Raw genomic sequence first — 14,843 nt, 5'->3', positions numbered from 1 at the left:
GCAAAATACAAAAATCTTCCACAAACATTGAAAATCCCATAACTCCTCCTTTGGCCAAACCTCTTGTTTGTTTTTTTCTCTTTTCATTCTTTTATTATCATCACTGCTTAATACCCTTTAACAGGATCAACTATATTCATAGGTTGTTTACCATTTTTTAAATTTTCATATTGAGCAATTAAAATATCTGCACCAGAATCGAAATAACCTTCAAAACTACCACTTGTATGTGGTGTTACTATAACATTTGAATGTTTAAATAATGGATGATTATCCGTTAAAGGTTCTGGATCAGTTACATCTAATATAGCTCCCCATAATCCACTTGAAGGTGAATCTAAAGCATTCAAGATGTGTTCTATGTAATTTGATGATTTAGGTTAGCTTTTTAGGTTTCGCATCTTCCCTCTCCTCTGTATTAGTTAGATATACCGGGAACTTACCAGATTTAACTAAATCTCCTCTACCTACATTACAAAATATAGCTCCTTTTGGAAGTGATTCTAAGATGGATCAACAAATTTTTATCAGTTCCGACGATCTCAGATACACTTTTCAATTACCCTCATAATAGTCTAAAAAAGCTGGAAATGCGGCTATTATACTATTAACTCACCTAAATGCTTTTGAGTGATCATCCAAGTAGTTTGTGGTGTTGAAGGTAAACTTGCAACTAAAATATCACATTGACTTAAGAAAGTTGAAAATGATTTTTCATCATTAGTTGAATAAAATTCATCGGGTATTGAGCCTACACGTCAAATGAAATAGAAATTTAGTTTGGGGTATATTCAAGTTTACGGTCGTTTCAAGAACTTACCATCAGCATCACCAGTTCCAGAAATCCTATACTATATGGACGCATATCGATTAGCTAACAGTTGTGTAATAGATGAATAACACAAGAGAAACTTACACCATCTTCCGCACGTCTATCACCTTTTGAATTAGCTGCTATAATTTTACAGTTGAAAGCTTTGAATAATCTAGCTGTTTCTCTTGCTATATGACCGTATCCCTATCATTTGGTTCGGGTTGTGCAAGTCAGTTTATTAGAACTACTTTGAGTGATTCTATCTTTTCGATAAAATAATCATTTTCTACAAAGTGGATGATGATAAGGATAAAAACACTTACAAGTAAACCAACAGTTTTACCCATGACTGATCTGTTACCTGGGAAAGCTTCTCCACTAGCACCACATTCTTTTACTACTTGATCTCTTTTTGGCCAAGTTGCTTGTGTTCTAGCTATATGAAATTGGATTTGTAGCTTCATATATACTGTAATGTGCAGCCAACATCATTAGATGGATGTGCTTTACACCTCTCATAATTTGAAAAGTAAAACTTGTTACCATAAAAACTCACAATTGATCACATTTGCAACTATATATTGTGGAATCGATAATACGTGCATACCTAAATTATTGATAAAGAACGGATTTACGATCAGAAAAAGCATTCACAATATCATCAATCAAACTAATGAAACGAAACTCACCAGAAGCAGAACAAACTTTTATCTGTTTTCTAGCTTGATCAGTTTTCATAATTTCAGTTGATAAAGCTATATTTGCACCGGCTATATATATATATAATTGATCGATGATTTATTCGCATGTGATTATTAACTTATTAGCTTATTCATTGTAATTTATACTCAATTCAATTATCTTTCTTCATTGTTTAACTTACCTGAAGATAACTGTAATACTTTTGTATTTGGAATTTGATTCAATGAACCAATAGATTTAGGTAAACCTAACCAATTTGTATACCAAATATCAACTTTTTCCAAAACATCTTTAGGTATATCATTACTTTTTTCTCCTGGATAAAATGATACATTTTTATATACTTTTTCAATTTCTTTTAATTTTTTATCTGTAATATCACATGTAACGATTACATTTTCATAAGTTGTTGAAGGTGACATCTTGTATGGCTTGAATTGTATTTGCGATAGTCTAAGAGACTTGATCTTGCGGAATTGGTTTGAAAGCAGTATATTTGAGCGAGCGGTATATAGAAGGGGATAATTATTGATACTGTAATATCGTAGATAATCTATATCTTACACGTTATCTATCTATCTGTCTGTCTATCTATCTAGCTGTTTTACTAATGTTAAGTTAAGATGATTCAACTTGCCCAAGATAATCACGTACCTGTACTACTAGTACAGTCATTCGATTGGTCTGCTCGGCTGTTTGATGGGAATGGGAATTGACGGCTTATCGCGTCGGGTAATTGTGGTTACTTGGTATCTCGTTATAATCATGCCAAATCATTCATTCATTCGGATCTTGTATCTTGTATCTTGTACCTTTTAGCGAGTAAAGAGTGCAAATCATCCTTTCCGAATAAACGGAAATTAAATCTTTTAAATAACCCGAACTAATAAAATAGTGGGTCACCGATTCTTTTGATCCTTTCTCAGGGTAAAGCGAGTGTGGAGATGATTTGATGACCGATGATAGATGATTGATGATTGATGAAAGGGGGATCAAAGCGTTTAGCGCCATTGACATAATTTATTTTACATGTGATCATGTGAGATAAGCATTTTGATATCCTGTTTCCCCTTTTGCTGCGATAAGGTATTCATAAAAGGTAGGTAGTTGAACGATAGGGATAGTCAATCTCATTCGATCACTTTATTTTAACGACAGTTTTGGCGACGGCTATATGTGTGATTCATGCATCATGTGATTCGTCATTCTCATCTTTTCCCTCTGATACTGCTATTTGCTATTTGACAAGGTATTTGTACGGTATGAGGCTGAAAGAGTAAGCTTAATTATATTTATAACCCTCTTTAACGCCTTCCGAATTATGCCAAGATAAAGGCGTCTAATGGGTAATCGCAAATGACCGATAGAAGTGAGATAGGAATGTTACTGTAAAGATGAAATCTTAAGATATAAAGTAACACTGGTTTAATTCGTTAGTTTGTTTCTTTTCCATGACTTTTCCATCTTCTTTTCAATATATATATCTCATATCAAAACAACTCATTACTTTACGGATTGAATCAAAGACATAAATATCTCACTTAATATATAATATCGATATCAAATAAGGAGTAAGACTTTCAACTATGTCTAGTACTCTTAAACAAGATGATAAAACTGTTGACACTAATGTTGCAGTAAGAGATATAGATTATGAACCTGATGAACATCTACAAGAAGTTATACTTGATGAAGATGGTTTGGAAATTGATCAAGCTTATTTAAATGCATCATGGTCATCAAGATTCTTTCGTGGTACTTTATTCCAAATGATAATGTTTGGAGCGTAAGTCTGCTGCTGTATATACCATAAGAAAGGAACAATGCTTACTCAAATACAACTTCCCATATAGATTATCATTCGTTGGACCGGCAATGACAGATGCGATATCTAATTTAGGTGGAGGTGGATTATCTTCACCATATTTAGCGAATTTAGCCAATTCATTAAATTATGCTGCATCATGTTTAATTACTTTATTTGGTGGTCCATTAATCAATAAAATGGGTATAAAATGGGCTTGTTTTATAGCTGCTATCAGTTTCCCATTAGATGGTTCAGGTTATTATGTTAATGCTAAATTCGGTGTTGATTGGTATTTATTGTTAGCAAGAGTAAGTTCTTAATCCTGCTCAACATATACCTGAACCGTTGTATATATGAAAGAAAAAGCTCATCAAACGATTTTATGACCTTCTGACTTAGATTATCGGTGGTTTCACTGGTGGTTTCTTATATGTAGGTGAAACCACTGCAATGCTTTCGTATCCTCACATACACGAGAGAGGTAGATATCTTGGTAAGTGATCTTTTACAAGTCTCGATTGTCGCATACAGCACATATTGACAGCTTGGTTCGGAATAGCTATTTGGTCTGCAATGAGAAACTCAGGATCCGTCATTGGTGGAGTTATCAATTTCGTGAATAATCGATCACTTGATAGTGCAGGTGGTGTAGCTTGGTCAACATACTTGATCTTTATTGCTTTCGGTAAGTACAAAATAAATCATGTATGCACCCTGAAAAGCGAGTCCAAGAACCTGACATTAGCTTAAAATTTTCTCCGTATAGAATGTACCGGTGTGATTTGGGCTTTACTGTTATCGAAAACAAAGAAAGTCCGACGAAGTGATGGATCAAAAGTACCTTATTCAGGTGATATCACATGGAAGAAGGAATTTACTGCTTTATGGAGACATATTCAAAACAAACGAGTGAGTTCATGAAGTCTTCGCTTTCTAATTTCCATTGAATCAACCACTAATACTCAGATCTCCCATCCTACCTATTTAGACATGGCTCGTTTTCATTCCCGCATTTTACTCCTTCTTCTGCGGTGGTGTCTATGGAACCTATCTCTCCTTACACTTCTCTGTCCGAGCTAGAGCTTTATCGTCATTGATTGTCCGTAAGTTAAGAGTCAATCTTTGTGATCAGGGTCTGTAGCTAACTTCGAGTTTATGTCCAGCATCTGCCGTTATCGTAATGGTTATTGCCTACGGATCTTTCCTAGATAACAAAAGATGGTCTCAAAAAAGAAAAGCATGGATCGCTTTCGGTTTATGGGCAGTTCCCCAAGCAGCTTCATTAATTTGGGTCGGTATTGAATATGGTAAATTTACTGAGGCAGATAACGGTTTAGATTATGCTCTGTGAGTTGTCATTCAAATTTGTTAATATATTTTTGCTTGAAAAAGTTGCTAATTAAGCTATTGCAATTGATCCACATAGTCAAAGAAGTCGATGGGCAGAAGGATATTTTGCATATTTCATAATGTTTACAACCTGTTATTGGACACAATTAAGTTTATATTGGATTTTAGGTACTTTCAGTTCAGATGTCAAATCTTCATCAAGAACAGGTGGTTTATTTAGAGCATTTGAAACTGCAGGTCAAGCTGTTTCATATGCAATTTGTTCAAATTCAAATGATCCTAAAGTACCTGTTTATGTTATGTGTGCTGTTTACATTTTAACTATACCTTGTATGTGTGGTTTAATTAGATTAGTACCTGAAAAACCTGCAACGATAGATGATGTAGCGGAAACACCTACAAACGCTGTTGAAGCTGTAGCTAAAATGGAACAAGATACTTCTTAGTTTCTTGAATTAAAGTATTAGGATTCGGTAGAACGGAATTTGGGTTACGATTAGGATGGGTCGATTCAAGGTAGAATTCATTCAAGTGTATGTAGCGCTTGGCTTAGAGCAAGTTTGACCAAAAGTCCTTTGGATGGATATGACTATCTTTTAGAGGTGTAAAAATGCGGATTATACTGTAGGATCATATAAAATTGTATAAATTATAAGTTGAGTTAGATATAAGTAAAAATTGTAGACGTAAATCGGATGTAGCTCAAATATGATTAAATGCAGACTTAGAATTAATTCTATGACAACTCATTACTTTTTGCCAATTGAAACAAGTTTCAACGTAATCTGGGGTGATCTGCTCGACAAGTCCATCTAATTCATAAGACGATTACTTGCACGTAATCATCAAATACGAGCAAAGTTATGCTTAGATAGTATATGAGGTAGTGTAGCGTTGTGGGATACCCAGCCATTTGCGGGATTCTTGATATTCATCCTGTGAATTACTACTACAATGCAATGAAAATGCGAGAATGACTAATGCTACAGCTTACGACATTTTACAAATTCCGAAAGGGAGTTCACGCAAGACATCTACAGTATGCCCATCTTCGTCCGAAGAAAACAGGATGTTAAGATATCAAAAAGCGATTTCAACCTTCCGACGCCTCTTACGATACCTCTCAGGTCCTTCTTTCCACTCTCACGCTCTTGCATTTCAGACCTTTACGGCGTATGGTCCAATGGGAGCCAAACAACTGTAGTCAAGTTGAGCATGAGGTGCAGTCAGTGTATGGGGTAGAATCTAAATATAGAACCCTGAAACGTGTCGCTATCTCGCCAAAAGACGATTCAAATATAAGCGACGGATAAGAAACTTGTGCGCTATTGGATCCCTATTGTGATCATCATCATCATCATCATCAGTCATAACAACGACAACATCCAGGGTAAAAATGGTGGAACAACCAAGTAACAACTAACATTGCAGCGCCGGCTACGAGACCGGAATTCACCGAATCTGATGACTTCCACTTTCCCCACTCTGTATGCATACTATTATTCATCCATGCATGGCTATCAGATAAAGCATTTTCTTTTAACGATACTGTATTGTTCATCTTCGCTTCATCTCAGACACTTAGATTGACCATTCTCCGAGATCTTCCTAACTCTAAGATAGATATATATATATATATATATAAAAACAACTATCAGTCTTATAATCTTCACTTCTATTCTACCATTATTCCCTTATCTGATAAAACAAGCCGACACACACAAATATGGTCTTACCAATTGATAATCCAACTAAATCATTTTGGATTGAAGGTGCTGAATCACCATTAAGAAATCATCGTACAACTGAAGATTTACCTAAAGAAACTGATGTTTTGATCATTGGAAGTGGTTATACAGGTGCTTCTTTTGCTTATTGGTTACATAAAGTGAGTTCTGTTTACTATATTTGTATTTGACCTCTCATATTTTGTAGTTGATGAGCTAATAATTTACTTTTTATGGGTGAATAGTTTACAAACGAGAATGGTACAACACCTAAGATGGTCATGTTGGAAGCTAGAGATATATGTGGTGGTGCGACAGGTAGAAATGGTGAGTTTTTATTAGCTACAGCTACAGCTACAATTAATCTAGATATATATCGTATTATATGTACTGTAAAGCTGATTAAGAATGACTACTGTATCTACTCTTTGTGATGATTATTTAGGTGGACAATTAAGACCACATTTTTATTCTAGATATAAAAATTGGAGTGAACGATTTGGTTCAGATGGAGCTTTAAAAATAATCGAACATGAAGCAGCACATTTAAAAGTATTTGACCATTTATTAGGTGAAGAAAATTTAAAAGAAAAAGTTTGTTTTAAATTAGGTGAAACTTTTGATGCTGCAATGTCAGATGAAGCATGGCAAAGATTAAAAGGTGAATATGAAAAAATGAAATTTGATCATGGTGAAAATGGTTCAATTATTAGAGAATGTAGATTAATTGAAAGTCAGAAAGAAGCTGAAGAGTTTACACAAATGAAAGGTTGTTTAGCGACCGTCGTACATCCTTCAGGTCAAGTGTAAGTTCTCCCCTCCTCTTCATCCCCATTATTTGACATTTCACTTAAAGCTCGATATTGATTTACGCGTAGCTAATTACCATTTCTCGATGATATAACCTATGATAGATGGCCATATAAATTCGTTCATGCTCTTTTAACAATCTTACTTGATGCCGGTAAACTCAATCTACAAGCGAATACACCTGCATCAGAAATCTCTGAAAGAGGTTCAGACGGTTTAATTACAGTCAAAACACCTAGAGGTGAAATTAAAGCTAAAACCGTTGTACATGCTACAGTAAGTTCACCAATTCATTCTCCATGCGTGAATAATTGAGAGAATCACTAAATCTCGTCGATTCACATTATATAGAATCGATGGGCTGGTCATTTAATGGACGAATTTTCTAAACTTATCTATGCAGGAAGAGGTACGATAGCAGCTATAAAAGCACCAGAGGGTTTCCTTAAGAACACCGGTGCACAACATTGGGATTCAGTTATTAACGTGAGTTTGTCAACCTTCTTTGGTATTCGACGTATAAATTAGCTGATAAGCGTTTATATATCTTGTATAATAGAATTACCATCTCCAACTTCCACCTCCATATAACACAATCATCATCGGTGGTGCTAAACCTTTAACTGTGCATGATCCATGGCAATATATCAACAATGATAAAGAAGATGAACAATTCAAAGGTGTACCTGAATTTTATGCTGCTTGGCCAAAGAGAGATGTATTAGATTGGCAAGGTAAAGATCCAGCTGAATTCGAAAAGGGAACTAACGAAGGTGGTGTTTGGTCAGGTGGTGAGTTTACACTTGTTTACACTGCACACCATTACGGTATTATTTTTCAAAATCAGTCATGATAATTAATCGAAATAAAGTGTCTTTATATACTAATTTATCATTTGTTGGTTATAGTCTACTCATCAAGTATAGATTCATTCCCATTCGTAGGACCCGTACCACGTAGAGAAGGACATTTCGTTGCAGCAGGATTCGCAGGACATGGTATGCCAAGAATTTTAGGTTCAACAGCACATTTAGCACCAATCGTATTAGATTCTTTAGGTATAAAAAATTATAATCAACCTGAATCAGCAAAAATTTTCCCACCTTTACCTAAACCATTTTTGGCAACTGAAGAAAGAATCGATAATTTACAAAATATAGATGCTATTAAAAAATTCCAAGATGAACATACAGATAATATATCTTCTTCCAAAAAGATATTCGCTGCTCCTTTCCCTCAAATCGTAACTGATTGAATGTGATGATTTGGGTATTGTAGATATATATATTAGACTAATAATCAAAGGAACTTTTGTAGTGCAATTTAATGCATGTTATCCTCTTTATCATGATTCAACTATCAATAACCATATGTGGGCAGATCAAAAAATCGTAATCAAAAAAAATTCCTTAACATTCTTCCTAAGCTCCTCCGTGGTTCTGGTTGACTACTTCCACATTACAAATAACTTTATACATTCAAAGGCTAAACAATTACTCCTAAAATAGGACAAATAAGAAAAGCCTCGTTTTTTACCATATTTAGTATACGAATCTCCAAGTAGGATTTTCTTGATTTTCATCAACTACTGTTATAGTGGTCGATTCAACTGGAACTCCATTATGTAATTGTGGTACGCCAAATTTATCATCTTTCTTTTGATTTCTCCATTTAAGATAATATGTACCACTCAAACATAAAATACAAGAAAGGAATAAACCTCCTGCACAAACTGAATTTCCTTTGTGATATTTTGGTGCGTCATTATACCTATGTACATAAGATACAATATTGTTCGTTTTTCAGCTTTACTTTCAGATCAGGAGTACAAAAAAGAAAGAACGACGAGACAACTTACACGTTACTACCTGTTATACTTCCAAGTTGACCAGTACTATAGATCTGATGTCAGCAGACAGTTCTGATTCTAATATAGGGTAATACTCGGATTGTACTTACACCAAAAAAAAAACTAATGAAGCAGCTCGTTTTGAAGTGGTATCAGCATTATTGGCGCACCATGAGAACCTACAGTACAGTACATTTCATAACAAACGATATGCTGTCAATTACTACTCTTTTTACTTGGATAGACGGATCAACTGATGAGTTGATTGAAGAAACTATAAATCATAACTCACATTAAAGGTTGACCAACATAAACACCAATGACAGTAACATAACAAGCGAAATACCTTACACTTCTAGGTTCAACAAAAGCAACTAAAATATAACCTATACCACCTAATAAATTGGCTGTACCTATAAACCCACCTCTAATTGATTTTTTATCAGAATAATAAGCTACAATTACAGCTAATACATATGCAACTAAATAGGGTGGTGCTGATAAACCTTGTGCATTTGCTGATGTATATCCCATTTCTTTGATTATTGCTGTTAAGAAAACTGAAAGTCTATATACAGTAATAAACCAAGTAAAAGAAATATTCAGCTTAGAACATGCCTTGTTATTTAAGTATTATAGTACTTCATAAAATTGATGAGTTAGCTATGAAACACCTACGAATTAAAAGCCATTCCACCACAATAATGAATAATAGCAATCCACCAAGTCCAAGGTTCTGCTAAAGCAGCTTTAAATCCAGCTACAGAATATCCACCGTGTGATTCTTTCGATTGACTTCTTGCAACTCGTTCTCTGGCAATTTCATTTTCCCTAGGACTCAACCATGCGCATCTGTCTGGCGCAGAAGGTAATAATAAGAAAATCAATGCTGCAGCTAAGAAAGTTGGCCATATCATTGAATACCAAGTATACATTAGACTTTACGCTCATTTCCCCCAAGAGTTTGACTCGATAAATTGAGTCTGAATGAGGCAGTCTACAACTCACAGTTGATTCAACGATAAATACAAGTTTCCAAGGTGTTATAGATGTCTTGGCTTGTACAAGACCGTTGTTGGATTACGTAAGCAATAAGTAGCGTTATAAAATTTTACTTAGACTAGTATCCGCGACCCTCGTCGAGCTGCTTAGATACTCTTATTGTACTATTATACATATTGTAACACATTATAAAAGCTTATAGACAGTTATAGACGTATATGCATACTCGTTATCAGTAATACAACAACCGTAAGCAGCGGCACTAAAACACAATTATCAGGTTAACGTCTTTATACTTTTACCGTGAGTGCAGATCAGTATTAACTTACCCAGGGAAGGATTGGCAATACAAGATGAAGCTTGGAAGATTGCCCATCTAAAACCGAATTCTTCCCTTGGATATAACATAGTAAAATAGAATGCAATCGCTGGACCACCACCAGCTTCCAAAGCTGCAATCACAACTCGCTATTGAGAAAAGTGCCACACAACTTAGTACATACAATATAACCTTTGTTCCTACTGATATAGTATGATTGATTTCGATCATACTGTAACGATAAGACATCAACTTACACAAGCTATCATACCACCATAAGAACCTGTTATACCTTGTAAAGTTGATGTTAAGCCCCAAAGAGTAACAATAGTAGTTAAAAAGAATTTTGGTGGAATGTATTTTAATAATAACATTTCAGGTTGACAAACAGTGTATATCACGTAGAAGATCGTAAGGAGAAAGCTAAGCATGAAAAGTAAGAAAAAAGAGTTAGTTGGTAATCCTGATTTCTCATTAGATAAAGCGGGCAGATACCATTATACTCACTTGTATTGTTGTTTGGTTATTCCTAAATCTTTTGACATACCAGCTGTATTCCCATTACCTATATTTGCTTTATCGAGAAAAGCACAAATATTCATGAAACATAAAACAGGTAAAATGTATACATCCATCTTTCTTCGAACTACCACATATGTAAATGATGATTAGCGAACAGCGAACTACAATGATGCAACAAATATTCCTGAATGGTGGAAACAGCTTTACCTTTTCTAGATTCCTCAGGTGTATAAGAAGGCCCTTCATCAATTTGATCATTCACCGATGGAGCCTTCTCAACAATATCGAGCATCTCGATTGCCCCCTTTGGCTCGAGCTCAATTGGGTTCATTTCAGTTGTCATGCTGCGATACTAATATTTATCAGATGAAGGATAGCAGATCAAGTGTTGATATTACCAGGGAGATGCCACAGTATCTTAAGGATCTACCTATATATATATAAATTATAAATATACATATATGCTCATGAAGTGAGCGCAATGTGGGCCCTGTGGTTGTTGCCCCAGAATCAAGTACGGTATCTCCCTTATTCCCTGACATTCCTCTGTGGGATATTTGGGAACCCCGGTGTGGGGTGTATGCTTTCAAACAGGGAAGCCATCCTATACAGCTGGGTGTCACAACTCGGAGGTAGTGATTCGACTTGAAATTCTCAACACCGATCAAGTCATCGGTGTTCGGAGGTTTGCTGTTGGTCGGCCGTTGATACCGAGCGGTGTTCATCCCGTAAAAATGAAAAATCCAATTTTTGCCAGAAACCTCATAATTATCTTGTCGTTCTCCTCTTGATAAGCTTGATAACTGATGATGGTGAAATCTATCCTAGATATTACGCTTTTCATTACCGATAATAATGATATCTCTTCGGAAGTTGAAGTGAATGTTGCAAGTTGGAAATATTGATGTCATGTGATTATCCTACACAATATAAGAGCAATTCTTTCCATCCACAAGTAGAATGACTAAAAGTTTACTCTACCTACAGAATTGTACCCACATTCAACACAGTGATCCTTTATGATGACCACGATCAACAATGAAACTTCCTCTGATGAAGGTCTAATCGCAGCTAGAAAAGCAGCAATACCAAATAAAGTTAAAGAACGAATACTTCGTGGTGAACTTGCACATTCATTTTCAATCAAATTAGTTAAAAGTGTCGAAATCATCCATTATGCTGCTGCAGCAGGATATGATGTTGTTTTGATTGATTTAGAACATTCAAGTTTCGGTTTGGAAACTACAAATCAATTAAGTTGTGCTGCTTTACAAGTCGGGTAAGGTTTTTTTTTTTTTTTCTTTCCACATCTTTCTCGTTACAATACACTCTGCTATTTCTGAACATACTGTATATTGTCATCTAAATTATGCTGATACATCACATATCTATCTCACACATAGAGTTACTCCGATAGTCAGAGTTCCAGCAAATACATCAGATTGGATTTCCAGAGCGTTAGATGGTGGAGCAGCAGCAGTCATAGTACCACATGTAAATTCAGTGGCAGAAGCTGAAAATGTAGTTAGATATGCCAAATTTGCTCCATTAGGTGAAAGATCAGCAACTAGTGGAATGCCAATTTTGAAATATGCTTCTGTACCTTCAAAATATGCCAATCCCGTACCCAATGAAGCTACGTTGGTTATTGTCATGATCGAAACTGAAAGAGCTCTGGAAATTGCTGAGTACGCCTGTTTGCCTTTTCGTCACGGAAAATATACTGACATACCTGTTAAATAGTGATATCGCGGCTGTACCAGGAGTAGATATAGTTTTGATTGGAAGTTCAGATTTGACGTCAGAGTAAGCCGTTTACGCTGCGTAGTTCCTATAGTTATACCTCAAGATTGTACTGATAATGCCAATTCCAGTATGGGTATTCCGGGAGATTATGATCATCAACGACTTACAGACGCTTATGCCAAAGTTTCCGCGGCATATAAGAAGGCCTCTATAGATGGTAGAGTAGTTACTTTAGGTATTGGAGGATTAAAGTAAGTCATATTTCTCTAACATGATCCGATGTATAGATTTTCCCCGCTAATCAATATTATTTAGCCCTCGACCTGATCTTATAGAAAAATTCGCAACGTTACATTCAAATGCTAGATATGCGATGTCAGGCGCGGATAATTCAATCATGTTGAATGGCATGAAAGCTGGAGCAGCTAAATGTAAAGCTATAACCGAGAAAGTAGCTTCTCTATAGTGACCACTGTCTATCTGATACAACACTATGCATACGATAATTAGAGCATCTGAGATCAAAAGCATCGTTGTGGGCATACTTAATAACTCAAGCATGCATGAATGCATGAATGTAGGAATATCTTTATGTAAGAAGGCTTATTTCTGTTCAAGATGGATCGATTAGCCATATATGCATGTTACCAGTAAACGTTGACTACAAAACCGCTTGAGCGTTTGGTGGACTAGCGATACCCCCTTCGATATTCAAAACCATACTAGAAAAGAAGAAAGTCCATTGTTGTAATTTTTCACATTGTTTAGCAAGTTCCCTTAAATCGAATAATTCTCCAATTGGCATTCCCCAACCTGCTAAAAAAATTTCATGTATTGAAGGTGATTGAGGTGATGGATAATTCTCATATGCCGCTCTGAGAGAGGAAATGTAAAAGATTAATTCCACACAGGGAAGAAAACCAGGATACTGTGAAATTGATTTTTTACGTACGTGTCAGAAGCGACAGCTGCAATACCATTTTCCCAATGCCATTTTAAAACATCTTCAGTTTGAGCTACACCACAGTAATTCCTTACTTTCCGCTTAGGTAATTCAGTTCTTTCTTCTTCGGTTAGATTCAAACAAGCTTCCGTAAAACCTGTTCTGACTAATAGTATATCACCAGATTCAAATACCACTTTACTCTCTTTGGCGCATTCTTCTAACATATCAAGTGTTATAGGTGTATTTCCGTCAAAAGCTGATATAGGTGGTAAATTATGTTTAGCTCGATACGCAACGATATCTAACAGATGTGCACGTGATGTGATTGGTTTAGTCGCATAGTCTGTAAATACAATCCTCAGTATATTTCTATCCTATTGAGTTGAGCTATTTGTAAATAACTCACTTTGAATGCCATTACGACTTATGGCTTTATTTTTGGCGTCATCTGAACTTTGTCCACCATAGTAAATATATGAACCTTTTTCAGGATAATTCAGATACGGATAATGTCGAAATCCATCCCATTGAGTCGAAGTTTGTGTATTGAAAGATACATGATCATCATTACAATGTGTTCGATGTATACTTAACAAGCGTGTTACTATTGTTAGTGAGAATGTCAAAATCAAGCAGATCAAGCAGATCAAGCAGATCAAGCAGATCAAGCAGATCAAGCAGATCAAAACAGTAACATCTCACATTTCATGTTGTAACCCTTTCCTGGCTGGATTAAGAGGTTGTGCAGATAGCGGTAAACTTTATAACCGGGGATTCGGTAAAGTCACACTAGATCATTAGATTATTCCTCGATCATAGCATTTCATCAGACTTACTTCAAATTTATACAAATTCCATGCTTGATAGAATCTCTACCCCTTCTAACAGCCTCTTCTGTAATCAGATTCAACCTCCCGAGCTCATCGTTTGCTCCATATAGCCCCCATGCGTTGTATGGGGGACCTGATCTACTTTTCAGTTCATCGAAAGAGCAAGGTGGAGGTGAAGGCATGATGAACACAGAAGCGATATTATCCAAGTGAAATTGCTTGGTTGCCTGTTGAAGGACAACAAGATCTTGAAGTATCATACAATCTCTAGCGAGAAGAAGGACTCGTGTTCTAGACTTGTATCTAGCTACTAATTCAGCATAGAGGAAGAGCTGTTGCATATCTGGAATAGCAGATATATCCGTGGTAATCTTATCGGTATTCAATCCCGCACTTAGGATCCTTGTTTTTTTTACGTC

General features: G+C 35.7%; 6 protein-coding genes across 6 annotated transcripts; 3 read left to right on the top strand and 3 right to left on the bottom strand.

Annotated features, from left to right (window-relative positions):
* Nucleotides 1-107: 107 nt before the first annotated feature.
* L201_006972 (uncharacterized protein) lies at nucleotides 108-1,938 on the bottom strand (the record flags this gene model as incomplete). Its single annotated transcript, XM_066222683.1, has 9 exons — nucleotides 108-358; nucleotides 444-503; nucleotides 617-751; nucleotides 821-851; nucleotides 917-1,018; nucleotides 1,138-1,283; nucleotides 1,371-1,421; nucleotides 1,504-1,584; nucleotides 1,698-1,938. 9 exons carry the CDS (start codon nucleotides 1,936-1,938, stop codon nucleotides 108-110), a joined length of 1,098 nt encoding a protein of 365 aa, XP_066078780.1.
* A 1,164-nt stretch (nucleotides 1,939-3,102) lies between these two features.
* Nucleotides 3,103-5,119, top strand: L201_006971 (uncharacterized protein; the record flags this gene model as incomplete). The annotated part of the gene is made up of 8 exons (XM_066222682.1): nucleotides 3,103-3,302; nucleotides 3,370-3,631; nucleotides 3,723-3,816; nucleotides 3,883-4,008; nucleotides 4,090-4,232; nucleotides 4,312-4,426; nucleotides 4,487-4,670; nucleotides 4,750-5,119. The coding sequence occupies 8 exons, from the start codon at nucleotides 3,103-3,105 to the stop codon at nucleotides 5,117-5,119; spliced, it is 1,494 nt and encodes a 497-aa protein (XP_066078779.1).
* Nucleotides 5,120-6,399: 1,280 nt separating this feature from the next.
* L201_006970 (uncharacterized protein) lies at nucleotides 6,400-8,465 on the top strand (the record flags this gene model as incomplete). The annotated part of the gene is made up of 7 exons (XM_066222681.1): nucleotides 6,400-6,561; nucleotides 6,646-6,727; nucleotides 6,846-7,206; nucleotides 7,315-7,486; nucleotides 7,562-7,696; nucleotides 7,770-8,001; nucleotides 8,119-8,465. 7 exons carry the CDS (start codon nucleotides 6,400-6,402, stop codon nucleotides 8,463-8,465), a joined length of 1,491 nt encoding a protein of 496 aa, XP_066078778.1.
* Nucleotides 8,466-8,751: 286 nt separating this feature from the next.
* On the bottom strand, nucleotides 8,752-11,245 carry L201_006969 (uncharacterized protein; the record flags this gene model as incomplete). Its single annotated transcript, XM_066222680.1, has 10 exons — nucleotides 8,752-8,980; nucleotides 9,069-9,104; nucleotides 9,170-9,238; nucleotides 9,352-9,627; nucleotides 9,738-9,954; nucleotides 10,061-10,117; nucleotides 10,364-10,529; nucleotides 10,638-10,803; nucleotides 10,888-11,026; nucleotides 11,110-11,245. 10 exons carry the CDS (start codon nucleotides 11,243-11,245, stop codon nucleotides 8,752-8,754), a joined length of 1,491 nt encoding a protein of 496 aa, XP_066078777.1.
* Nucleotides 11,246-11,924: 679 nt separating this feature from the next.
* Nucleotides 11,925-13,114, top strand: L201_006968 (uncharacterized protein; the record flags this gene model as incomplete). The annotated part of the gene is made up of 5 exons (XM_066222679.1): nucleotides 11,925-12,181; nucleotides 12,306-12,590; nucleotides 12,646-12,708; nucleotides 12,777-12,899; nucleotides 12,964-13,114. 5 exons carry the CDS (start codon nucleotides 11,925-11,927, stop codon nucleotides 13,112-13,114), a joined length of 879 nt encoding a protein of 292 aa, XP_066078776.1.
* A 195-nt stretch (nucleotides 13,115-13,309) lies between these two features.
* On the bottom strand, nucleotides 13,310-14,606 carry L201_006967 (uncharacterized protein; the record flags this gene model as incomplete). The annotated part of the gene is made up of 5 exons (XM_066222678.1): nucleotides 13,310-13,523; nucleotides 13,601-13,937; nucleotides 14,001-14,182; nucleotides 14,297-14,353; nucleotides 14,431-14,606. The coding sequence occupies 5 exons, from the start codon at nucleotides 14,604-14,606 to the stop codon at nucleotides 13,310-13,312; spliced, it is 966 nt and encodes a 321-aa protein (XP_066078775.1).
* Between the last annotated feature and the right edge of the window lie 237 nt (nucleotides 14,607-14,843).

Source organism: Kwoniella dendrophila, chromosome 9, assembly GCF_036810415.1.
Source record: "Kwoniella dendrophila CBS 6074 chromosome 9, complete sequence".
In the NCBI taxonomy this organism is placed as follows: Eukaryota; Fungi; Basidiomycota; class Tremellomycetes; order Tremellales; family Cryptococcaceae; genus Kwoniella; species Kwoniella dendrophila.
This window is presented reverse-complemented; position numbering and strand designations above follow the sequence as displayed.